Source organism: Pantherophis guttatus, chromosome 6, assembly GCF_059756535.1.
Source record: "Pantherophis guttatus breed Tessera chromosome 6, ASM5975653v1, whole genome shotgun sequence".
Lineage (NCBI taxonomy): Eukaryota > Metazoa > Chordata > Lepidosauria > Squamata > Colubridae > Pantherophis > Pantherophis guttatus.
In genome coordinates this window covers 65,598,093-65,620,731 of record NC_142068.1, presented here as the reverse complement: position 1 = coordinate 65,620,731, position 22,639 = coordinate 65,598,093, and the positions used below count along the sequence as shown (strand labels likewise).

General features: G+C 37.5%; 1 protein-coding gene across 2 annotated transcripts in view; it reads left to right on the top strand.

Annotated features, from left to right (window-relative positions):
• Nucleotides 1–22,639, top strand: part of STK32C (serine/threonine kinase 32C) — a 193,116-nt gene that overhangs the window by 102,788 nt on the left and 67,689 nt on the right. Inside the window, exon 2 of one of the 2 annotated variants that reach the window (XM_034436523.3) lies at nucleotides 9,795–9,850. The exons of the other annotated variant lie outside the window; for it this stretch is intronic. Coding sequence (XP_034292414.2) covers nucleotides 9,795–9,850 — 56 coding nt within the window. The remainder of the gene's footprint in view (nucleotides 1–9,794; nucleotides 9,851–22,639) is intronic. 2 annotated transcript variants of the gene reach the window in all.

The window sequence follows — 22,639 nt, the reverse complement described above, 5'->3', positions numbered from 1 at the left end:
TCTGAGGAACTGACTCTCCCTGGTTACATCAGCCTATCGCATTAGATCTCACAGAGAAGGCATATTGTGGGTACCATTAGTTAGGACTCAAATCTGGTGGGTCCCACAAAATATGCTTCTCTGTTGTGGTTCCCCCAGAAATTAGATTGTCCCAATCCCTTTTGATTTTTTCATAAGGCACTCAAAATGTTGTTATGTTACCAGGCCTGGGGCTCCCAGGTAACTGGAGATCTGTCTCGATGGTGCCATTTTGCTGACGGGAGTATTTTTATCCTTCCTTTACCTGTGTTTGTTTTTATGTTATTTATTATTTTGGCTTTTAGATTTTTAGCTATTTTATTTATTGTGGTGCACACCAACCAAAGTCCCCTTTGGAGGTCTAAGTTTGTTTAATAAATAATAAAGTAAGATATATCTGGGGACATATGGCTCTTAAAATGCTATTGAACTTCTTTCCAACAACCCTAGTCACTGTAACATTAATGGACAGTGGGAGTTTTAATTCATTAACATCCTTATGCCCGTGATACAAAACAGATGATTCATGCTAAATATGTAGAAAGCTGAAAAGTCTTAGTCTTTAAAAACTAGTTCAATATTCCCAAAGTAAGGAAAATGTACAGTTGGGATAAGTAAAAGCCTATATTGGTCTATAGGTAGACCTCAACCTACAAACATCTTGGTACCCCCACATAACATGATTGCAATTTAGTGCTTGTCAGCTGGCTTGCATTTATGACAGTTGCAATATCTAATGGCCATGAGATTATGATTTGTGACCTTCCCAGATGACTTCCAGAAAGCACATTCAATTGGGGAAGCCAGATTCACTTAACAACTGTGTGATTTGGTTAATGACCACATGATTCACTTAACAACTGAAGTAAAAAATGATTGTGAAATTGGATCCATTCATGTAACAACGTGCTTACAGACTTTATTGCTAAGCGACCAAAATTTTGATCCCAACTACGATCGAAAAGTTGAGAACTATCTGTATAGGGCAGCATAGACAGGCTAAAATCCCTGATTTTACTGCAAAAGGAAAGGACCAATTCAGCCACTTAGATTGCTCTAACTAATGATCTGTAAGATCATTTCAGTAGATGTGTTCAATGCATATTACCCATGGATAAATCAGGCATTTTACTGATTAGAGATGTATTGGTGACCCTTTACCAAGATATATGTGAATGCATCATTTTTCATTTTAGTAAGCAGCCACCAACATTGTAATGTTACTGTGCATTTAACATACATGTAATACAAAGTACAAAAGTCCTGTGGTGCCTACGCTGCACCATAAGTTCACCGAGAATTATATAAATTTTAGCATTAATTGGTACCATACTAATTCTCATTGGAACATTTGATTTCTGTTCACCATCTAATAATATTGGTAGCTGAATGACCCAAAGATTGGAAACTGCAAAACCAAGACAGGCAGAAATATGTTAGAATTGTTATTAAACTTTTCTGTTGGCAGCTCTTTACTTCTAGACATGAATATTTCACATCCCTTTGCTATACAAACCTTGTGGCCTGCTGAATTCCTAACTTTAACTCTCCCTTAATATCTTTCTGATACATTCCGTTCAGGGATGGGTTCTAAATTTTTTTACTACAGGTTCTGTGGGTGTGGCTTATTTTGTGGGCGTGGTTTGATGGTCATGTGACAATTCTTTAGGATTTAGCAGAGGTACTGATCTACCAGGCTTTTAACTGCTTGCAGAGCCATACTGGTCTACCCATTTGTTTTTGGAGCGTTCCGGTCTACCCATTTGTTTTTGGAGCGTTCCGGTCTACCCATTTGTTTTTGGAGCTCACTGGTCTACCACCACACTGTCTTTTACCGCTGATCAGCTGTAGGGCGGCCCTTTGAAACACCACGGCAAGAGTTTAAACAGTTTTTTTCCTTCTAGCCGATCAGCTGGGACTCGGGAGGCAGCGAATAGATTGGGGGTGGGGCCAGGCAGAGGTGCTATTTACCGGTTCTCCGAACTACTCAAAATTTCCACTACCAGTTAGCAAGAACCGGGGAGAACCAGTAGCAACCCACCATTGATTCCGTTGTTTGTAACTCTTCACATTCTACCTTGTTGCATGGAAAAAGAAAAAAATCTAGCAAAATTGAGTCATCAGGACAGAAAAATATTAGGAACAGCCAAGATGTCTGTAAGTTTCTGAGTACTTTAGAATTTTGCATCAAAGTGAATGCTACAAAAAGTGAGAGATGAAGATGAAAACAGTATAAAAATTAGCTTTGCAGCTCATATTTGGTCTCAAAATGGGGTTTGCAGGCAGAATGGATTTGTTAGAGATGTAATCATGGTCAGGGATTACTTAGCCTTTAGCTGCAAAGGAAAGGATTCTCCAGCTTTGAAAACAAACAAACAAACAAAGTTATTAAACCCCAGAGAAAATCTGTTTCTCACCACTACAGAAATGCAAAGGCACCTGGTTTGACAGAAAACAACCAAAAAAGAAATACAGTCATTTTATATCAGCAAATATCATTTTATATCAGGGCATTTCATTAGCTATGGAATCAGGCTAAATAAGGTAGCATCACTGAAAGCGTTTGGCCTCTGGAAATATACAGTCCTTTGAGTTACTGAAATTTTTATTTTTCTATGGGTAAAAGAAAGCAGTTGTATTGCAAATCACACAAAAGGCAATTGTCTGAAAGCTGTTTTGGTTAGAAGGAGAAACCATTTACTCATCAGCATTTTTATGAAATCCCTTAAAATATAAAAGCATATGCTAATGTACAAATCATGAAAAAAACCATTATAACTAGCAAGAAGGAATGTTTTTGGAGCCCGATAAAACATATTACAAGATTGTCCAGTTGTGAAATGATATGAGCCAAATTTAAATATATGATCCCCCCCCCCGTTTTCAGCTATCCTGTGTTAAAAATAATATTAAAGATGCAAATATACAAATGCAGGGGGATACGTAAAACGAGATGGATTTTAGCATGTAGAGTAATAACATTCAACAAAGCAATTTTAAAAATAAATCTTAAACATAAATAGCTAGCTCAGTTGTTAAATGACAAGGACTACTGGAGGAAACTAAGGACAAGAGGTATTTTAAGGACCTGAGTCCCAGAAGTTAAAATAAGATACGGATTTTTAGATCTTACTGGTATATTAGAGACAAACAAATTACTGGGTCTAGATGCTATCCATCCAGGATTCTAAAAAGCACTGAGATATGAAATTGCCACTCGTCTGAAAATATGTGCGACATGTCAAGACTGCAAAGTAGTTGTTTGGTTCGTTTTATTTTTTCTCTGTGGCTATATTTCAGAGCTTTCAGTACATTTTCTGTTCATGTTTACTATGAATAAGCAAATTCTGCTATCTTCTGGGGAAATCCTCATCAGTTTAATCAGTATAGCAAGAAATCTCTCTTTCCTTAATTTAATTATTGTACACTACACAAAAATACATGAACAGGAGCAATCAAAGCCATTTGTTCTCATGGTGATGTCACAAATCCTTTCCAGCTGGATTGCCTTAAATAAAACGAAAATCAAAAGTCCCGAGTCAGGATATTCTGAGAAATGGGAAGCAAGCATGATAGGGCCAAAGGCTGGTGAACAGAAAGCCTGCATAGTTGAATGCTTTTGTTGATGCGGTGAATGTAAATATGGATAAACTAACTCACTGCAATTGAGCAACTAGGTTGGAAATGCACGATAGCAGCGGGTGGTGCCAAAGCCAAGCTTAGTTCTCTTTCTCAACTGCCTTTTTAAAAATTACCCTGTCCCTTTAATTAAAAATAAAATAAAATAAGGCAGCATGTTGGAAATCAAGGCTCTTTTTTCAGCGCCATGTATTTCTAAAATTGTTTTCAGAAAGCAAAACTAAGTGCTGCTTTTGGTTTGAAGTATGTTCACCTCCTTCCAAAAGGACACATATACAGGTAATTCTCAACTTAACAACGGTTCATTTAGTGACCGTTCAAAGTTACAACGCTACTGCAAAAGGGGCTTATGATCATTTTTCGCACTTCTGACTGTTGCAGGATCCCCACGGTCACGTAATCAAAATTCAGATGCTTGGCAACTGACTCATATTTATGACGGTTGCCGTGTTCCCGGGTCATCTGACCACCTTTAGAGACCTTTGACAAGCAAAGTAAATGAGGGAGCCAGATTCACTTAACAATCATGTTACTAATTTAACAACTGCAGTGATTCACAAGAAAGGTTGTGAAGTGGGGCAAAACTCGCTTAACAAGTATCTTACTTAACAGTGTAAATTTGGGGCTCGATTGTGGTCGTAAGTCGAGGACTACCTGTACACACAAAAAAGCAGTGGGTCTCCTATGAGAGAGTTTTCCCCCATGGCATCCTTTTTGTGAAATGCTAAGTTCTGTTAATGAGCATTTTCCATGATATCCTTAAAATTCCAGCCTATCACCCCAAAAAGCAGCCACTGAGGATATTTCATTTTTTCTCTGTAAGAGATCACAAACTATTCAAATAATAGAAAGAAGTAAATAACAAAGAAGTACAAAGTACAGTACATCATAGAATAGTATAAAACATTAGTTTTTAAACTTGTTTCTTTCCCCCTTGTCACTTTTAAAAGTTGTGGAAGAACCCTAAGAGAATGTTTGTTTGTATGGGATATAATTATCAATATTTAGTATATTAAAAATTAAGATTGATGGGATTTTAATATTGTATTGTTAACCAATATAGGCTGGCAAATTTTATTTTGTCAAAATTTTGATGTTGTCTGTCTTATTACTGAGAAAGTCCTTGGGCCATAAGAAATACTGGCTTAAAATATCCTCTCACAGTTCTATAGATCTGCTCCCCATGTGCTATTGGAACAAATAATAGGGAAGTGTCAGTGATGGAGAAAGACAGGAATCCATTCTGTTGGGTGATGTTATTTGCATTCAGAGATGATCACCATTGGATATATTACCCCATTATTTCAAGTTTCTGGTCTGTTTATGTAATTATGCAACCCAGCTGCATTCCATTTCATTTGTATTTTTCAGAATACTTTTTTTCAGGCAAATTATTGTCAAGTTGAATGCCTTTTTGTGTTTTAATGGATTGCTGCTGTCAAAATGATGTCATACTGAAGACACTTCAGTGGGTGAAAATGGTTCATTTTGAATAGGCAACAGCTGTCATTTTGTTAAGACTGTGTGCCATGAAATTCTAGCCTTATACATACTTATACATATCTTGACTGTTGCAAATCATACCCAACAATAAAATAGTTATTATTGAAAGACAACATTTTTGTCATTAGAAAGGAGGGGGATAGAAGGGAGTGAGTGAGTGAGAGAAATGTGTGTGGTTCTCAGCAACTTTGCTTTTGGAAGAGTCAAATCTTTTGTAGAAATGTATTATTATTTTTATAAATAATAGAATGAGAGGGGGATCAATTCAGCATACAGGGAGTCCTTGGTTTAATAAATTCTGTTCCCAAGGACTTTCCTTAAGTTGAATTTCTATGTAAGTCAAAACACTGTTACTGTATAATTTTGTATTAGTATTGTTTAAAGAACTTGAACTTTTGTATTTAACTCGAATTTTGCTACAGTAGGCTCCGTAGTTAACTATGTCCTTAAACTGGAGTGTTCTTAACCAGGGGACTTGCTATAGTACAGTAATTTCTGAACTCACCAGATTGGGAAAGGTTGCTTTAAAGCAAGGGTCCCCAAGATGATCAATGTTGATCCTATTGAGCTTTGATCATGTGGTAGTAGCCACTTTCTTGATTTTTTTTTTTTTGAGTCCTCATGGATGCTGCTGAAGGTCATGCTGGCGGAAAATTCTGAGATCTATGTTTAATATGTTTAGAAGCTGCTAGATGGTGAATGGTTTACATAGAAGCAAATGAACTTTCTAGGCTGTTCTTCAGACTGGCATCATTCATTGTTCTAATGTTCTGGTTAAAAATCTATGTAGTCTCTTCTCAATGATCTATTTCCAATTTTCTATTCCTCCCCCCCTCCACTTCTCTTGAAAGTGCAGTGATTTTCCTATGTGTTTCCAAGCCTTCTTGTTAACTTGAGATTTAGTTTAAGATTTATTGTCCTCAATTGGTAGCTCTATTATGTTCCTTTATGCATATATTTATCTTCATAGTGTGCAACCATCCTTACTGATCCTTATTCAATTTGAGCTTATATCTACCTTGTACTTTCCCCTAAAATGATATATAGGCATCATCACATGTCCATTGTCAAAGTAATAACTTCATTCTCTACTAATAGAGAACTAATTGTGTGAATCTTTATATAGGGGGGAAAATCCCCATCCTTCTAACATGGCAGAAGTTCCAAGAATGAATGAAGGTATGCACACACATATACACCTGGAAAAAAGATGAGAAAAAAACCCAAACAAGATGAGGAAGAGAGAAATGAAATAGAAGATTCTTGAATAAATGGTCAGCTAGAATTCTGAATGCTTACACTTCAAACTACCTTGTTTCCTCAAAAATAAGACATCCTCTGACAATAAGCCCAATCAGACTTTTGAGCGCATGCCCTAAAATAAGCTTCCCCCTGAAAGTATTTAAACGCAGAGCTAGAAATCAGGAAAGACAGCACGGGGAGCTCCATCTTGCTCCACACCCCCCAAAATAATAAGACCACCCTGAAAATAAGGCCAAGCGCTTATTTGGGGGTTCAAAAAGTATAAGACAATATTGGGAAAACACGGTATTGTTTGTGGGTAATTTGAGTTGTGCTATTTGTTTTTCCTATTTGCTTTTGTCTTAGCAATTGTGTGAATAGGAGTCAGTAGGTAAGCCATGGCTTGTTCTACAGCACCAGATCACCATTCTAAAGCATTGTTCAGGGTTGTCTTAATGATTGCTACTATGACTTAGTACGTGGTCTGAACAAAGACAGATGAATTGCTTGTGGTTTCTTAGTTAATCTGTGGGTGGTTTCTCTAAAGCCCCCCTTCTCAAATCCATGAGGTGGTAATGGCTAAAAATGGAAGCGAATAAACCAGGAATTGGCCAAAAAGCTACAACAAGTACCGCATATTTATATGCATACTAATCCATATAACAATTTTCAATGGTTACATCTCATAAAGCCTTCAGATATATAACAAGACCATCAAATAATAGCCATATCAAGCCTTTTCTGCATTGTTCCTCTCCTCTAATTTGGAGCACTTTCCGCTGGATGTGCACCTTTATTTCAGTGTTTTCAACCTTAGCAACTTTAAGATATGTGGACTTCAGCTCCCAGAATTCCCAGACATCATGGTTATCAAAATGATAACATTTCAATAGGTGGTCAGTCACTGACTATCAATGCTTTGGGAGGCCATTTTATATTTTGTTCCTGATACAGGCTTATATTTATTGATCTTAATCTTATCCAAGTGGGTAGTGCAGTAATGTTTGTAAATGATTAAGGTGTATATCAAATAGTTGCCTCCATTTATTTGCACTCTCTGTTCTGAAGGTTCTGTAGAAAAGGACTGTCTTCATTCTGAACTATTAATAGGGTTGGACCTATTGGATTCTATGAGGTCAAGCCACTCTAGAGAAAATATATTACAACAAGAAGGCCTGTTTCTAGGCCTTCACTCCTTAACATCTCAAGTGGGAGATCCCAATAGTACCAAGCTATGAAAGATAAATCATAGATAATGCCTTATAGATAAAAACCAGAAATTTGAAGTGGACCTTAATGTCCAGATTCTGGACATTGACATAAAATACTGATTCTGGATTGTCTTTGACCTGTACAGTGTACTATGACTGAAATAAACAATGGTCCATCATAGTACATTCACCATGTACTATGATGATCAAATTGCATATAAAATGTCTCAAATATGATCAATGTATACAGAAAATCTTGACTAAAATTTAATCCAGATGTAAGATATCTGTCATTTAAATCAGGATTTAGTTGAAATGAGATTATTTTATTTTATTAGTTTCCATAACATTTCCAGGATTCTGGAAGGAAAAATATTTATATATTGTTGGTATAGATTTTTATTTAGCTAGATAAATTAATAATATAGCATCTCATGTTATGATTACTTTTTAAAGATTGTGGCCATTATCCTAATAGTAATCATTTTTTAAGTTGCTTTGTCTGCATATCCAGGCCACTTTAAATATAATTAAAGTGATATATAAACTCATTTCCCTTCCTCCTTTATTTTCCATTATAGCTCTGGTATTAGCTAGGAGCAAAAGTTCAAATGGAGCCATAAATCAAAAGAACAGATGCCAGTTGCCTGTTTTCAAAATGTTGATTTCCTCCTAGCAGTAATAATAATTATATAGATTGCATTTAAAAAAAAAAAAAAACTTCTGCTGCCTCTTTGCAAACAAAAAACAGATATGGATGATAGGGGTTTTTTTCTGTGAAAACCACCAGATATGGAAGATAAGGGCTACAGACATTAATTCTTTGCTACCATCCAGTGCACAATGTGGATTTTTGTGGCTTAGTTCAGAAAGCCCTCACTGAACCATCTCCTGTTGCCTTGTGGTTTTTGGGGATTGTCCATTATATTTCAGAGATGCCAGCCTTCCTATTTTCATGATAGGAAGACACCTGCTTTTAATTGTAGGGTGCCCCAGTCTTACATATCATTTGGACTGTAGGGCCCTTAATGATTTCTGGTTACAATGACCTTTAAATTTGGAGCAATTGTCACGGTAAAAGCTAATGAATGGGTTTTTGTAACCCTTTCTATTTTTATCCCACGATTTCTTTCCCTTATTTTATCTTGTTTTTGTTTGCCTTCTTCCAAGAAGATGCAAACTGTACTGATTCATTTCCAGACTGACAAAGATTCAGAAGACAATTGTATAAAGATGATTCTCTCTAAATTCCTTTGTGAACAGACCTACCAGTTAGGCAGTTCATAGGAAGGTAGTTAAACAGAACACGAGTCTCTACACTACTTTTAGGATATCTTGGTTTTAGGCTGGAAATAGTTTAATTAGTGAACTTCTTATAATTCAATCATTTTTATATCACTAAATCTTGCTAAATAAGATTCTGCATGAGACTCATATCTGAAAAGGAATACTTTTGATCATGGGCAGATATTAAAGCATCTTAATCAGCAAATATTGAAAGATTTGTGATACCCTTCCATGTATGTAAAGGGAGAAGGGAAAGAGACAGCCTATTGCAGTGATGGCTAACCTTTTCCAGACCGAGTGCCCAAACCCCCAAATGCAATGCGTGTGCAGTCCTCCGCATGCACCCTGGCCCCCCGCATGCACCTTGGCCCCCTGCATGCACCCTGGCCCCCCGCATGCGCCCCACCGCATGCACAGCAGAGACCCGGTGACCAGCTGGCTGGTGGGAGGCGCATGCAAAATGGAGCTGAACTGGGGCGGCGGTTTGCGTTCCCACAGAGAGGGCACTGCATGTCAGCTGTGGCAAGCGTGCCATAGGTTCACTATCACAGGCCTATTGTATGTATTCAAGGTCTCTGATCATATAGTTTTAAATCTGTGGGTAGTATGAGCATCTACAGTAATCGTTTCTCCTTTTTCCTCCAGTGTACATACGTCTTCAAAGAATGGATGACAGGATTAAATCAGGAAACCCACAACCTTTTTATGCAATAATAGATTACACGAGAAAGAAAGTCCAAATATAGCTAGTTAAATGAGCGTGAAACAATTGTTTAAAAAATAACTTATTCTAGTAGCTGTTTCCTATGTCATTGCCATTCTTCTATAACATACATTGACAGAGGAGTAAGAAGAAATGACAGATTTTGTTTTGTTTTTTTGTTTTTTTTATAGTGAACTTTGATCACTTCCAGATTCTTCGAGCAATTGGAAAAGGAAGCTTTGGCAAGGTAAGGAAACATTGCAGTTGGAATTGGATGGAGATCAAGTGCTACCCAGTTAAGAAATAAAATAGTCTTCGCTTTTGTTAGAAAGCATGTGTGTTTTTATCCTAATTCTCTGATAATTGCATTTTGAGTAAACATGCGGAGGATTACATTCCATAGTATGAAATATTTGTAGAAATCCTACAGATTAAAATAAAAATTTGGAATCTTTTGGTTTTGATAGTACTGTCTTCTGATCCTTTGGAGCAAAATTCTGAATTATTTGTATAATTTCATTTAGAAAAGTTATGCAGACTGCATTTGAACATTTTGATTTGACAAGCTTTTCAATTTTTAAAAAACTTCTAGTATATTTGAAATGTATATTTTAGTCATCTCTTAATCCAAAAGTAATAAAGATTAAGTAAGTAAAAGTGTCTTAGAATGAGTTGAATCTCAACCTGTTCTCCAGTGACTCAAGAATCTGTTGTGGCTGCTATGTGTGAGTCGTTATTTCCATTATGATGTGCAACCTTTAAAATCAGGGCCTGATAAAGGTGCTAATAAAATTCTGTCTGTAGATTCAGGCATGTGTCACAATGCTAACCATTTCTGCATATTAAACATTCACTATGTTTCTGAAGTATTTGAAACACCAATTCTTTATTTGGTAAACATGTGTAAGAAAAGCAGATTTTCAGAGATCTCACACCAAAAAGATAAAGAGAAAGCTACAAAGCTACAAAAGCTATAAAGAACAGTGCGAAGACACTTTATTTCATCCATGTATGACTGATTTAATATTATACTTTCCACTATAAGTGGAGTTGTTGATCTCCCTCTCCATGTAACTGTGTTTCTCAACCTTAGCCATTTGAAATTGTGTGGACTTCAATTGCCAGAATTCCCCAGCCAACATAGCATAACATAGCTGGCTAGGGAATTCTGGAAGGTGAAGTCCACATATCTTCAAACTGTCATGGTTGAGAAACACTGATGTAATTGATTCTTTCTTTGGTTCTAAAAATGTAAAACATTGTAGATTTTTAAAATTATCTCTCAACTTTAAAAAAAAATGTAAAGGGTCTTAAATCTACTTTAAAACAAAACATATATGATACTGTTGTAAATGCAATTTGGTGTGTCAGGGACAATACAGCACTACTCATTGTGGAAAGATGGTCTCTTACAGAGTTTCCTACAGGAATCTAACTTGTAAATGTAGGAAACAAGAAGTTGGGCTTGGTAAGTCTTTAGCCTGTTTCATCAAATGTTCTTATATTTATTTAATATGGAAATAATTATCAAAGACGTGTACATTTGGGGGGTCAGTGGGTGGATGGTACAGTGGGTATCTCAATGTAAATTTCTACTGGTAATCACAGGCAATACTACATAACAATAATAATAGTGAATTTCAAGGCTTATGGTGACTGCTTTGTTTTTCTTTTCTTTCTGCGTAACCTCTATATTATACGAAACAAAGCTAGCTGCAACACGTATACCTTAAGAATGTAGAAAACTGAGCACCAGAATTTACTTTGAAAACTAGATCTGAATAGGTTTTTGTATGAAAAATCAAGTTTTACCTGCTTTATGATTTTTTTCTTTCTGCACCATAATTTAGATAAGGAAGCAATTTTATGACTTGTATTATACAATTGGATCTTAAAAATCATTTCCAGTCTCCATCTATAATCCACTGTATCTACTGATACATACAGATATAGCAATAGCACTTAGACTTATATACAGCTTCACAGTGCTTTACAGTCCTCTCTAAGCAAGTCAGCATATTGCCCCCAACAATCTGGGTCCTCATTGGAACCTGGAGTCTGTAATACTGCATTCTAACCACTACGCCACCTCAGCTCTCTTTGCACAAAATACTTTCTTTGCCTCTTTTATACATGCGATGTTAGCATTAAAGTTAAATATTCAAATCAGGATGGAGTTGTGCCCATAATATTACTCTGAAGTTGTATTTCCTTATTATTTCTGGAGCCTTGCTAGGATAGACTAAGGTTATCTGCAAATATAGCTGAATACCCTTGTTCCCATGCCATCATCTGCTCAAATATCTATTTTGGGTAAAAACAAGAAATTGCCTTTGTAGCAGAAATTGTCTTTGTACTTACATTTTAGCTGAATGGGATCTCTTTTCAAAGTAGTTTCATAAATGCAGTGTACAGTTCTTCCTTTTATAAAGTCTTAACTCAATTAGCACATGCTTCTCTCTCTTTCTCTCAGAACAAGTCAACATTTGTCATTCTTATCTTGGATTTGTGGCTGAGGAATATATAAAATTAGAATGAGCATAGAAAAAAATGAATTGCATATACCCAGTTCACAAGAGGATGGGTTATTAATATCTGGACTCCTTTCAGTCAGGTTTCACGGCCAATTATGGGATAGAAACAGCATTGGTCACGCTTTTCAGTGATCTCTGACGAGAGTGAGATGGCTGTAATGCATCCATCCTTGCTTTCCTTGACTTCTCACCATCCAACTTGCAGCTTCTCCTACTTGACTCGTGACAGTGGTGGGTTGCTACCAGTTCACTCTGGATCAGGTGAACTGGGAGCGGTGGCGGCAGGAAGCTCCGCCCACCCACCCAGACGCTTCTGCGCATGTGCACGAGCAAAACAGTAGCAACGGGTTTTGAAACCCGCCTCTGACTCATGACTCCTGCTTAAAGAGAAAATGGCAGTCATGGCTAGGAAAGTTGTGGCAGTTGTGGCTAGGAGAGCTTTTGCACAACTTCATGTTGTGCACCAGTTGTGCCCTTTTCTGGATCAGGAGTCTCTGCATTCAGACACTCAAGCCCTACCCATCTCCACTTGAACTACAGCAATGTACATGGGGCTAGCCTTGAAGAGTATTCAGAGGTTAGTGTATAATGGAAATAGTTTATCTACATAACATCTTTTTTTATTAATATATAGAGTTAGAAGTGCCTCTCCCAAAAAAATCTATTAGCTAGGAAGCCATAAATGTCTTATTGCTGCATTTTATATTACTGTATTGTGAACTTACTATCACATGGGTAACCAAGAAGGAGCAAAGTGACATCATGCACATCATGAGTGTTGTGACCCAACTCCCCAAACACGACAAATCCTCTGAAGTTAATCCAAAGATTCCTTTATTAGGAGCACCAGCAGCCCCAGCAAAAAGTTTCTCTCTCAACGCAGGCTAACAATTCTGTCTGGCTGGAAGATGAATAGTTGTCTACTACATCTATTCATCTCCACCCCCTGCCTTTTATCCCCAGAGCTAGGGTGGGACTTCGCTGGCAGCTGTGGTGCTCCCACTCCCCCCCTCTCCCCCCCTCTCTCATGACTTTTACTGGATACCCACAGGACAGTGATGGCTAACCTTTTTGCCGTCGTGTGCCAAAAGCGGGGGGAGTGTGGCGAGGTCGCCCATGTGTGTGTCCCTGCCCCTGCGTCCCCCCACTTTTAGCACATGATGGCAGAGGCTTTTTAGGAGCCTGGGGAGGGTGAAAACGGCCTTCCCCACCCCCCCTGGAGGCCCACTGGAGGCCAGAAACAGCCCATTTCCCAACTTCTGGTAGGACCAAAAGGCCCAAAAATCAGCTGGCTGGCGCACACATGCGGGCTGGAGCTGAGCTACGGCAACGCTCACTTGCCCACTGATACGGCTCCGTGTGCCACCTGTGGCACCCGTGTCATAGGTTCGCCATCATGGCTATAGGATATCATTGACTAAGTGACTATCTTGGAAATGATATTTTATATTTGTCAAGAGAAATGGTTTGTTTGTGCATGAGAGAATTAATTAAATTAGGTTTGTAAAAAAATGTGTTTAACTGAATTTCAAAAATTGATGTTATGAATAACAACATTCCACATAGAGTGTGGACACTGTAGATATACTAAATTAGTTAAACAAATGAACAGGTAGTTTGCCTCAAATGAATTCGGTTAAAATGAAAGCACAATCGGCAAAATAACATTCAAGAAACAAGAAATTATCATTATTCAAGCAACCACATACTGAACATATGCCATCATTTGCTTTGTGTTAATATGTTTAAGATACAGGATCTCTCAGAATGGCTTTGTTGGGGCCATTATATTTCTGTCCTTCAAGGGTTATATTAAACAGCTGATTTTCAGAAGGTGGCTTGTTGGGAACTGGCCTGGAGATGACAGGAGGGACTAGGATCTGAAATATTTTATGCCGCCTTTCTCCCATTCTTTTTATTTTTTCTCTTATACTTCTATTGGAAGAAAATTTGGTTTCTTGGCCTAAATAATTTTTGTACTACTGCTTTCCAGGGGAAGTAATTAAGAGAGACATTAGAAGAGATCTAAAAGAAGATGCAGAAATTATCCTGCCTCTCCATGATTAGAATGTTCTAACAAAGTTAGAACACTTCGTTGACATGTATTGTACTTTGTAAGCTAAAAGAAGAGCTATGTATCCTTCATTAATTTTGAGAATAGACTCACAACAGTTTGTTTGATGACCAAAGTTAAAACAGCACTGAAAAAAGTGATTTATGACCATTTTTCACACTTAGGATCACTGCAGCATCCCCAGATCATGTAATCAAAATTCAGATGCTCAGCAACTGATTCATGTTTTTGATGGTTACAATGTCCCAGGGTCATGTGATCACCTTTTGCGATCTTCTGACAATGGGGAATCAACTTAACAACTATGTTACTAACTTAACTGCAGTGATTCACTTAACTGTGGCAAGAAAGGTCATAAATTGGGGCAAAACTCACTTAAGAAATGCCTTGATTAGGAACAGAAATGTTGGGCTCAATTGTGGTCATAAAACAAGGACTATCTATGCAGGTAGTACATATGCAGCACTGCTAATCAGCCTTACCTGGAAGTAAAGGTTTTTTGTATGTGTATATTTCATTAGTTGCAATATTAGTGAAAATATATTTATGAAGCGATTGTCACAGAACAAACAATGCAGACAGAACATTTGCTATCACTTTGCTTCGCTCCAGTTCATGGTGAAGTTAACATATTCAGCTATAAGTCATTAGTAATTAGTCATGAAGTGAAGAGTCATCCAAGTGTGATTCACCAATAAATTCCACTGATTTCCTAATTTAAGAAAGAGACATGAGAAGATTTTATATGAGCTTAGTGGAGAATGGCTTCTGGCTATCCTTTTTAAGAAAAGAAGGCACATTTCTAATGTGATTTGCTGCTGAGAAGTAGTTCAGTCCTGTCCATCCATCCACAAATCTCCATCTGCAAATCTCTCATATAAGGTGACTCTGGGTAGCTCACTGATTATAAAATGAATAGAAAAATAATTTAAATATATTAGATCTACGTGGATTAAATTTTTGAAAACTATAGTGGCAGCTTGGAACTCAAGTGTTTTGAAACTCATTGAATTTGGTATTCAATGCATTTTGACATGAAAATTTTGCTCCTGTACTCATCATTTGTTTGGTACTCAATGCACAAGCTAGAACTTGTCACTGTCAGCTGCCTTGTGACTCACTACATTACTCCTTATAGGAAAAAAATGTTTGGTACTTATCATTCTTACTACTCATCACTTCTCCCAGAAGCAATTAATGATGAGTACTGAGGTACCACTGCATACAGAAACCAAAACTAGGAGACAGATGGTATAGGAATGAGGTCTTCTTACCCCATCAAACACACTCAGTTCAAGCCAACCGGCAAAGCCAAATTTTAGTACCTTCCAGAAGGGCACAAGGGAGGGGGCAGTTCTCACTTCCAGTAGTAGAATGTTTCACACGGATGGGAGGGCCACAGTGGAAAAGGCTCTTCTTGATCACCTGTTGGAATTCCTTAGCAGACGAGATCCATAGCAATCCTCTTCTGCTGGCATAAGTGGGATGGCTCTTTAGATACCCTTCTTGCCTAGTTTAATGAGTTTAAATGAAATGACAAAATTTTAATGTATTTATGTCAATGTCATCAATGTCTACACTATAAACATACACTAAATACATTCAATGAAAAGATATCCTTGGATTGAAAAAAAATCTGTCATCACTCAGAAAATATATATTTGCTTTGCCTTTTCCTACTGGTTTATGATAATTTCACACTAAGTAGAAAAAAAATGAAGGTCCTATTTTTATGTGCTAAGAAATCACCCAACGTTATAGAACTATTATTGACATTTCAGTCCTTGTGAAGTAAGCTTATGCAGGAACTTGAAAAGCAGCTCTGGAAAATGTTTCTAAAAATGCTATAACTTGTTCAACCAAGTTAAGCTATGAAGGAAAAAATTAAATCTGTTTACATTATAACCCTACCTGCATTTATCATTAGAACCATTAAGAGAACCTTTTTTAAAAAAATCATGCTGAAAAATAAAGTTGAGTTAAATAATCAGTTCATAACTGTTTATGATATAAACAAAACTGGATGTGTGATGAATTTCTTGTTTTGTTCAAACAAAAAATCCATATCTATTTTGCTGTTTCTAGGTCCATTGTTTGCCTATCATTTATGGAAGATTGAGAAGATATTCTGTGTTTAATTAATATCTTTTGATCGTTTTACAGATTCACTGCAAAATGAATTGAGCCATAATGGAAAAAATCAGACCTCCTGTATTTGTAGGTCATTTAGAGATGCTGGATGTAGATAATACACGCACACAGGCACACGCACGGACACGCACACACGCAAACACATACACACAAAGACATTTACAGAGAAAGATTATTTTTCTTCCATAGAACCATGGGATAAATAAATCCACGAATGGGGCTAGTGGTGTTGATTTGTCCAGGAGTAGATAAATAGATTTCAATAGACTTTGCATCTACTTTTTCACACTGTTCAGAGAAGTTTGGAAAAGATCCGATATGAAGCAAGATGGGAACTAAGCAGGTTTGGATTTCATTACCCTGTTTTCCCCAAAATAAGACATCCCCTGATAATAAGCCCAATCAGGCTTTTGAGCGCATGGCAATAAGGCCAAGCACTTATTTCAGGGTTCAAAAAAATATAAGACAGGGTCTTCTTTTGGGGGAAACATGGTACTATTCACCTAACAATCTAATTGTACTTTTTTGGAAGATTAAAGTATAAATTGTAATATATTTGTGCTTTAATTGACATTTACGTTGGATTTAATAAAGGATTTGAGATAGTATGGAAAGATTATCCCAGTGTGGAACTATCCCATATCTGCCTCTAGACTGAGTAAGGACATGCCTTTTTGAATCATAGTGATAGTGATGATATCCCTAGTTCACCTATATTGTTTGCTACATTGCCACAATTGTAATTAAATATTTGAATTGCAGTCGGTAATTAAATATTTGAATTGCAGGAAAACTATGTTATAAATTACTGACAAAGACCAATGTAATTCTGCATAATCATGACAGTTTGCATAATCATGAATTCTGCATAATCATGACAACTAACCCAATTCAATGTGTGGTGGGGGGAACTATTCAGCACTTTGAACTTGAAGGAAAGGAAGGAAAGGCATTCCACATGAGAACATGTGGAATTGCAGAGTATACTCCTAAAAGAGTAGAAGCATCTTTTAACTTTGCATTTTAACAGGGGTGTGAAAAGCCTTTTTATATCCACTATGGACATGCATTCACAGATAGTATAAGTTCCTGTTACAGACCACAGAAAAAAGGACAACATGTACATGATGACATCGCAATACAAACCTCTTTCTAACATGCCTGTTTTCCAATATCTGATGCAAATTCAGAAGTGGCTATATTTGCATTGTTTTGAAATTTTGTAGCTCTTTTGGCACCCCAGCATATACAATGGATTCTTGTGCATACACAAACATTCTGCTCTTGTTAGTTTCTATTACATCAACCATTCTTTCAACCATCTGTAGAGTACTCTTAAGGCCAAGATGAAAAGGTTCTATTTGCAAGTCCTCGTGCATTAGTCTTCTAGAACCAGCTTATGAGATGTATATGTTGCTGGAGGATGACTTATTTACAATTGAAATCTAGACCTTGCTATTTTTTCCTTCCTTGTTTGCACCTATCTGTTTGTTTGTGTGTGTGCCTATTTATGACCAAGGGGGTAAACAAAAATACTGAATTCAGTGCCTTTCTGTCTTCCTACGATTAGAACAGAAATGGCAGGCACTAGGAATAGCTGTTTATCCTGCAGATTGAGGATCAAAAGCTGTTTAATTTGGAGCTTTTGTATTTTAGGCAATCAACAGTAAATTGAGCAATCTACGTACAGAATGGAAGAGGTTCTGCATTTATATTGTGATTCAGTAAGTCTGCTTCCAGTTTTTATGACATGCTGTTGTGAATCCAGAAAGCCTCCTGCACAAATGGAATTACCTTCTACCCTAGAAACATCATCTTGGATATGGCACCCTGTTTCATGGTCCATATACCAAGCTTACATCTGAGCAGACATTCATAGGACTGCATCACTTTTAAAATAAACAGACCCCCAGTTGCTTTAATCCTGGGGATAGATGTCTTTTATTTTATTTTGAAAGGAAAGATGGCAAACAGGTGCAGAAGGCTAGAGAAGAGTGTCAGGGCAGGGAAGAATTTCAGGGGAGTTGGAGGCTGGTCTGGGAAACCCAGAAGAAGGCTTGCACTGCAACATTTCCAAAGACTGGAAATCAACTTCCATTTCTTGCTAGTTTTCTTTCTTCCACAAATTGGCAGTGAGATTTCTGGAAGATTTGAGGATTACAAAAAAAAAAAAAGAGGGTTCATTCTCCCTTGGGGAATACACTTTCTTCCCTTGATAATTTTACCACATGTGTCTATGTTCCTGAATATCTTTACTGAGAAGAGATGGTCAACTCTTATATGTTACTCTATAACAGCCCCCCCCGCAGCAGTGGTGGGTTGCTCCCGGTTTGGTCCAGTTCTATAGAACTGGTAGTAAAACTGGCAGGAGGCTCCGCCCACCCTCCACGACATCATAATGAGTGTTTTGCGCATGCGCAGAAGTGCGCACGCTCCCGCTGCAAACCAGCAGTAAAGGTAAGTGGAACCCACCCCAGGCCATGGTCCACTACTGGGCCTTGAGCCCTTTGGAACCGGACTGCAAAAGTGGTGGGCCCCCACTTAAGCAAGCAGTGGGCAAGTGCAGATGTGCACGCTCTGTTTGCTAGAGCGTGTTTGCCTGCCACTCGCATGGAACCATCTCTGATGTATACAGCTGATTCTGTCTCATGTAGATGCAACTCTAAATCTTCATTTATATAAGTAAAATAGCATGCTTATACAAGTGTTTGTATGTGAGAGACACACAACCTATGCCTCCTGTCTGCAGATAGAAAGAACATGTCACCATCCTTTAATTAGTGCTTCCTTTTAAATTTTACTTATTCTTTGGGCATCAGGTATATTGTAACATCTATTTTGCCGGATAATGAGATCTGAATTGGTTAAGTTTATTGCTATGTGTGAGCATGACAGATGTGAAATAATAATATACATACCTATGTAAGAAATGCTCTCAGCAGAGGAGAACATGAGTTGCTTTGCTGAAATGTGGTATAAACCAATAGTGATAAAATTCATTTTAGAATAGCCCCATGGCGAGATAGGTGGCAAATAAATTTAATTACAAAACAGCAACAAAAGAACAATACTAGTAATAGTAATGATGATGAATTTATCACTAAATGATTATTACTGTGCTAAATTTATTTTTCATATGATCCCATTTTTATTTTTTTTTTGCTTTAATTTATATGCCTCCCTTCTCCGGAGACTCAGGGCGGCTTACAATGTGTTAAGCAATAGCCTTCATACTTTTGTATATTTATACAAAGTCAGCTTATTGCCCCCACAATCTGGGTCCTCATTTCACCTACCTTTGAAAGGATGGAAGGCTGAGTCAATCTTGAACCTGGTGAGATTTGAACTTGCAGTAATTGCAAGCAGCAGATGTTAATAACAGTGTGCTTTAGTCCACTGTACTACAGGCTCTTCAGAATTTGTAAATATATTTATTTCTTTTATTATTTTATTAGATTTCCAACCCCAAAATTACTTTAGGCAGCTCAAGGTATCAAATTATAAAAAGATAAAACACAGTTCAATATGAATAAGCAAGATAGTATCCACCCACCCAATCAATGCAATATATAGAGAAACTCATGCAAAAAGGCCTCCCCCAATCCGCCATACTTGCAAGAGCCAGGGGAACAACCAGGTTTTAAAGCCTTCGAAAAACACCATCAGAGGGAGAAACCACAGAGATTTTCTAGAGATCGTGTTTAAAGGGCAGGCACTACAATAGAGAATGAATGCTTACTGGATCCTGACAGATGATCTTAACTAAAGGAACCTAAAGCATGCAAATTCTGCCACCTCTTACTGGCTCAGGTAGAAATCATGGGAGATAGGTAGCTTCTCAAATAACTTGGCTGTATGCCATATAAGGAATTAGAGGTAATAGCCAGCATTTTTACGTCTGGAAGTACACAGGAACCAGTGCAACTCATGAAGCAGAGGTGCCCCAAGACACACTTAGAGATGCACATTGCTGCTTGGGCTGCTACATTTTTGATGGGTTAAAGCTTCCAAGTGGTTTTCAAAGGCAGCCCTTATTGGCAGCACATTGCAGTACTTCAGTTGTGAGGTGTCCAGTGTGTGAGGGACTGTCTGAAAAGCAACCAGATCCAGGAGGAGAAGCAAGTTGCACATAAGACGAAGCCATGCAAAGCTCTCTTAGCTATAGCTGCTACCTGCTCTTTGAGCAGGATCTGACAGTCCAAGATGACCTTCAGGGAAATGGGGAAAGTCTCCAGATCTGGGGGATTCTAATGTCCACAGTCACCCAGTCTTGATAGGATTAAGTCAAAGTCAATTTCTCCCCATCTAAACCTGCACAATCTTGAGGCACTTGGACAGGATATTGACAGTATCACATGACTGCTTGGAGTCAAGAGATGTAAACTGAGTGTCATCAGGGTATTGATTTTAAATCCTGAACCAACAGATGACCTCAGCACTCAGATAGCTGTTAGAAAGAAGAGGAATAAATATTGATCCCTGTGGCACCCCACAAAGGAGAGGGTCGTGGAGTGACCTCTCCCCCATCAATACTGATTAAGCCAGCTATAAAGAAAGGAAGAGAATGGCCAATATTGAATCCTGGCTTGAAATCTGTCATTGACATTGTATTTATAATTCTACCCTTTAAAAAATTAATTGGCAGTAGGGCAAAACAATCTGTAGACCATTCCCATAAGCAGGGATGCTGAACTGGCATACAAATGGGAAAAACATCACGAAATGTCATGTGATGGTAACGTGACGCAGTGAATTTGACACGTGTGCCATAAGGGAATTTTTTTACTTTGTGTAGAAGAACAAAGTTTTGTCTTCATTTTATCTTTCCATTCACTTTTTGTTTACAGGCATTTATCTGGAGTACAATCAATAACCTCCCATATTTTGTGTGCATGCACAATTCAGAATTAGGTTAGAATAGGCAAAACTTTGCTGGCAGTCATGTCACAATTTCTAAAGCCATCTCTCTTTCTTTAGAAATTATATTCCTGGCATTAAAGAAGTATTAATTTGAAAATGCTTCTGCTGATCTGAATTATATAGTCTGTCAGTCTCTTGATTTATTGATTTCTACAAAGATCTGCACTTTTTCTGATGCATTTACCTCCACATCTTAACCTAAAAGCATCATTTTTCTTCATGATGCAATAAGCAATATTTCTAAGGAGAGGCGGGGCTTCCCCCAAATCTTTTATAGGAATTCTGCTTTAGCTATCATTGAAATATATATATATTTATCAGTAATTTTCAGAGTTTGTTAGGAATCAGTAGAAATTCCTGACAGTGAAAGTATTCCACAAACATTTTTGAAGGATCTTAGTTTCCGCAACCCTAGGACCTCAGTGGACCTTGTATTTGTAGTAATCATTTGGGGTTTTAAGCAGGAGATTACCCCTCCTTACCTGGTAATGCTGCCAACTGAACATCCATAAAGAAAGAGCAAGCAAGAAAATAAAATAGTAACACAGCCAATCCTCTGACAGTAATGCAAAACACTGCATTTCTAAGCGGTAGTCTTTTATATAGAAGGCACAAGTGGATAATTTAAAAAGATTCATGGAGCATGTATAACAATCTCTGTTGGCCTCCAAACACCATATTGGTCTTTGATTGTTAGTGCCTATTACCACTCTCATCTTCATCCCATTTTATATTTTCCCCAACTCTCCTGGTATGCCTTGATACCACATAATTTGTCTCCTGAACAGTGGTGAACTCCTCCATGGATTGCCACCGGTTCGCTGCCCACACATGCACGGTGCACACTGAAAGCACACTGTGTGCACACATGCACAATGCATGCCAAAAGCATGCTGTGCGCACATGCACAGTGTGCACCAAATGTGCCCTTTGCACAGAAAAAGGAGGCTTAAAAAGGTAAGTAGAACAGCGAGGGGGGGGAAAACAACTGTGCTGCACGATTTAGATTTATTGAGAGCAGGATTTCCTGCTTTCTAGTGAATATAAATCACACGCCACAGCTGATCATCGGAAATACTGGTTCAGACAAACCAGTAGCTTTTTTTTTTTTACTACCGGTTTGCCCAAACCGGTAGCATTTCACCACTGCTCCTGAAGCCATTTCCTGAGGCATTTCTATTTTATTTTTTTATTTTTTTAATTAAAAAACACACTTTATTAAACTTAAAAAGATAAAATACAGTATATACAGAATACATTTATATTAATCCGAACAGCATTACTTACTCATAGAAAAAGATAGAAAAAGAAAAGAAAAGAAAAAATAAAACACAAAAAATAAAATATAGAAAGTGAA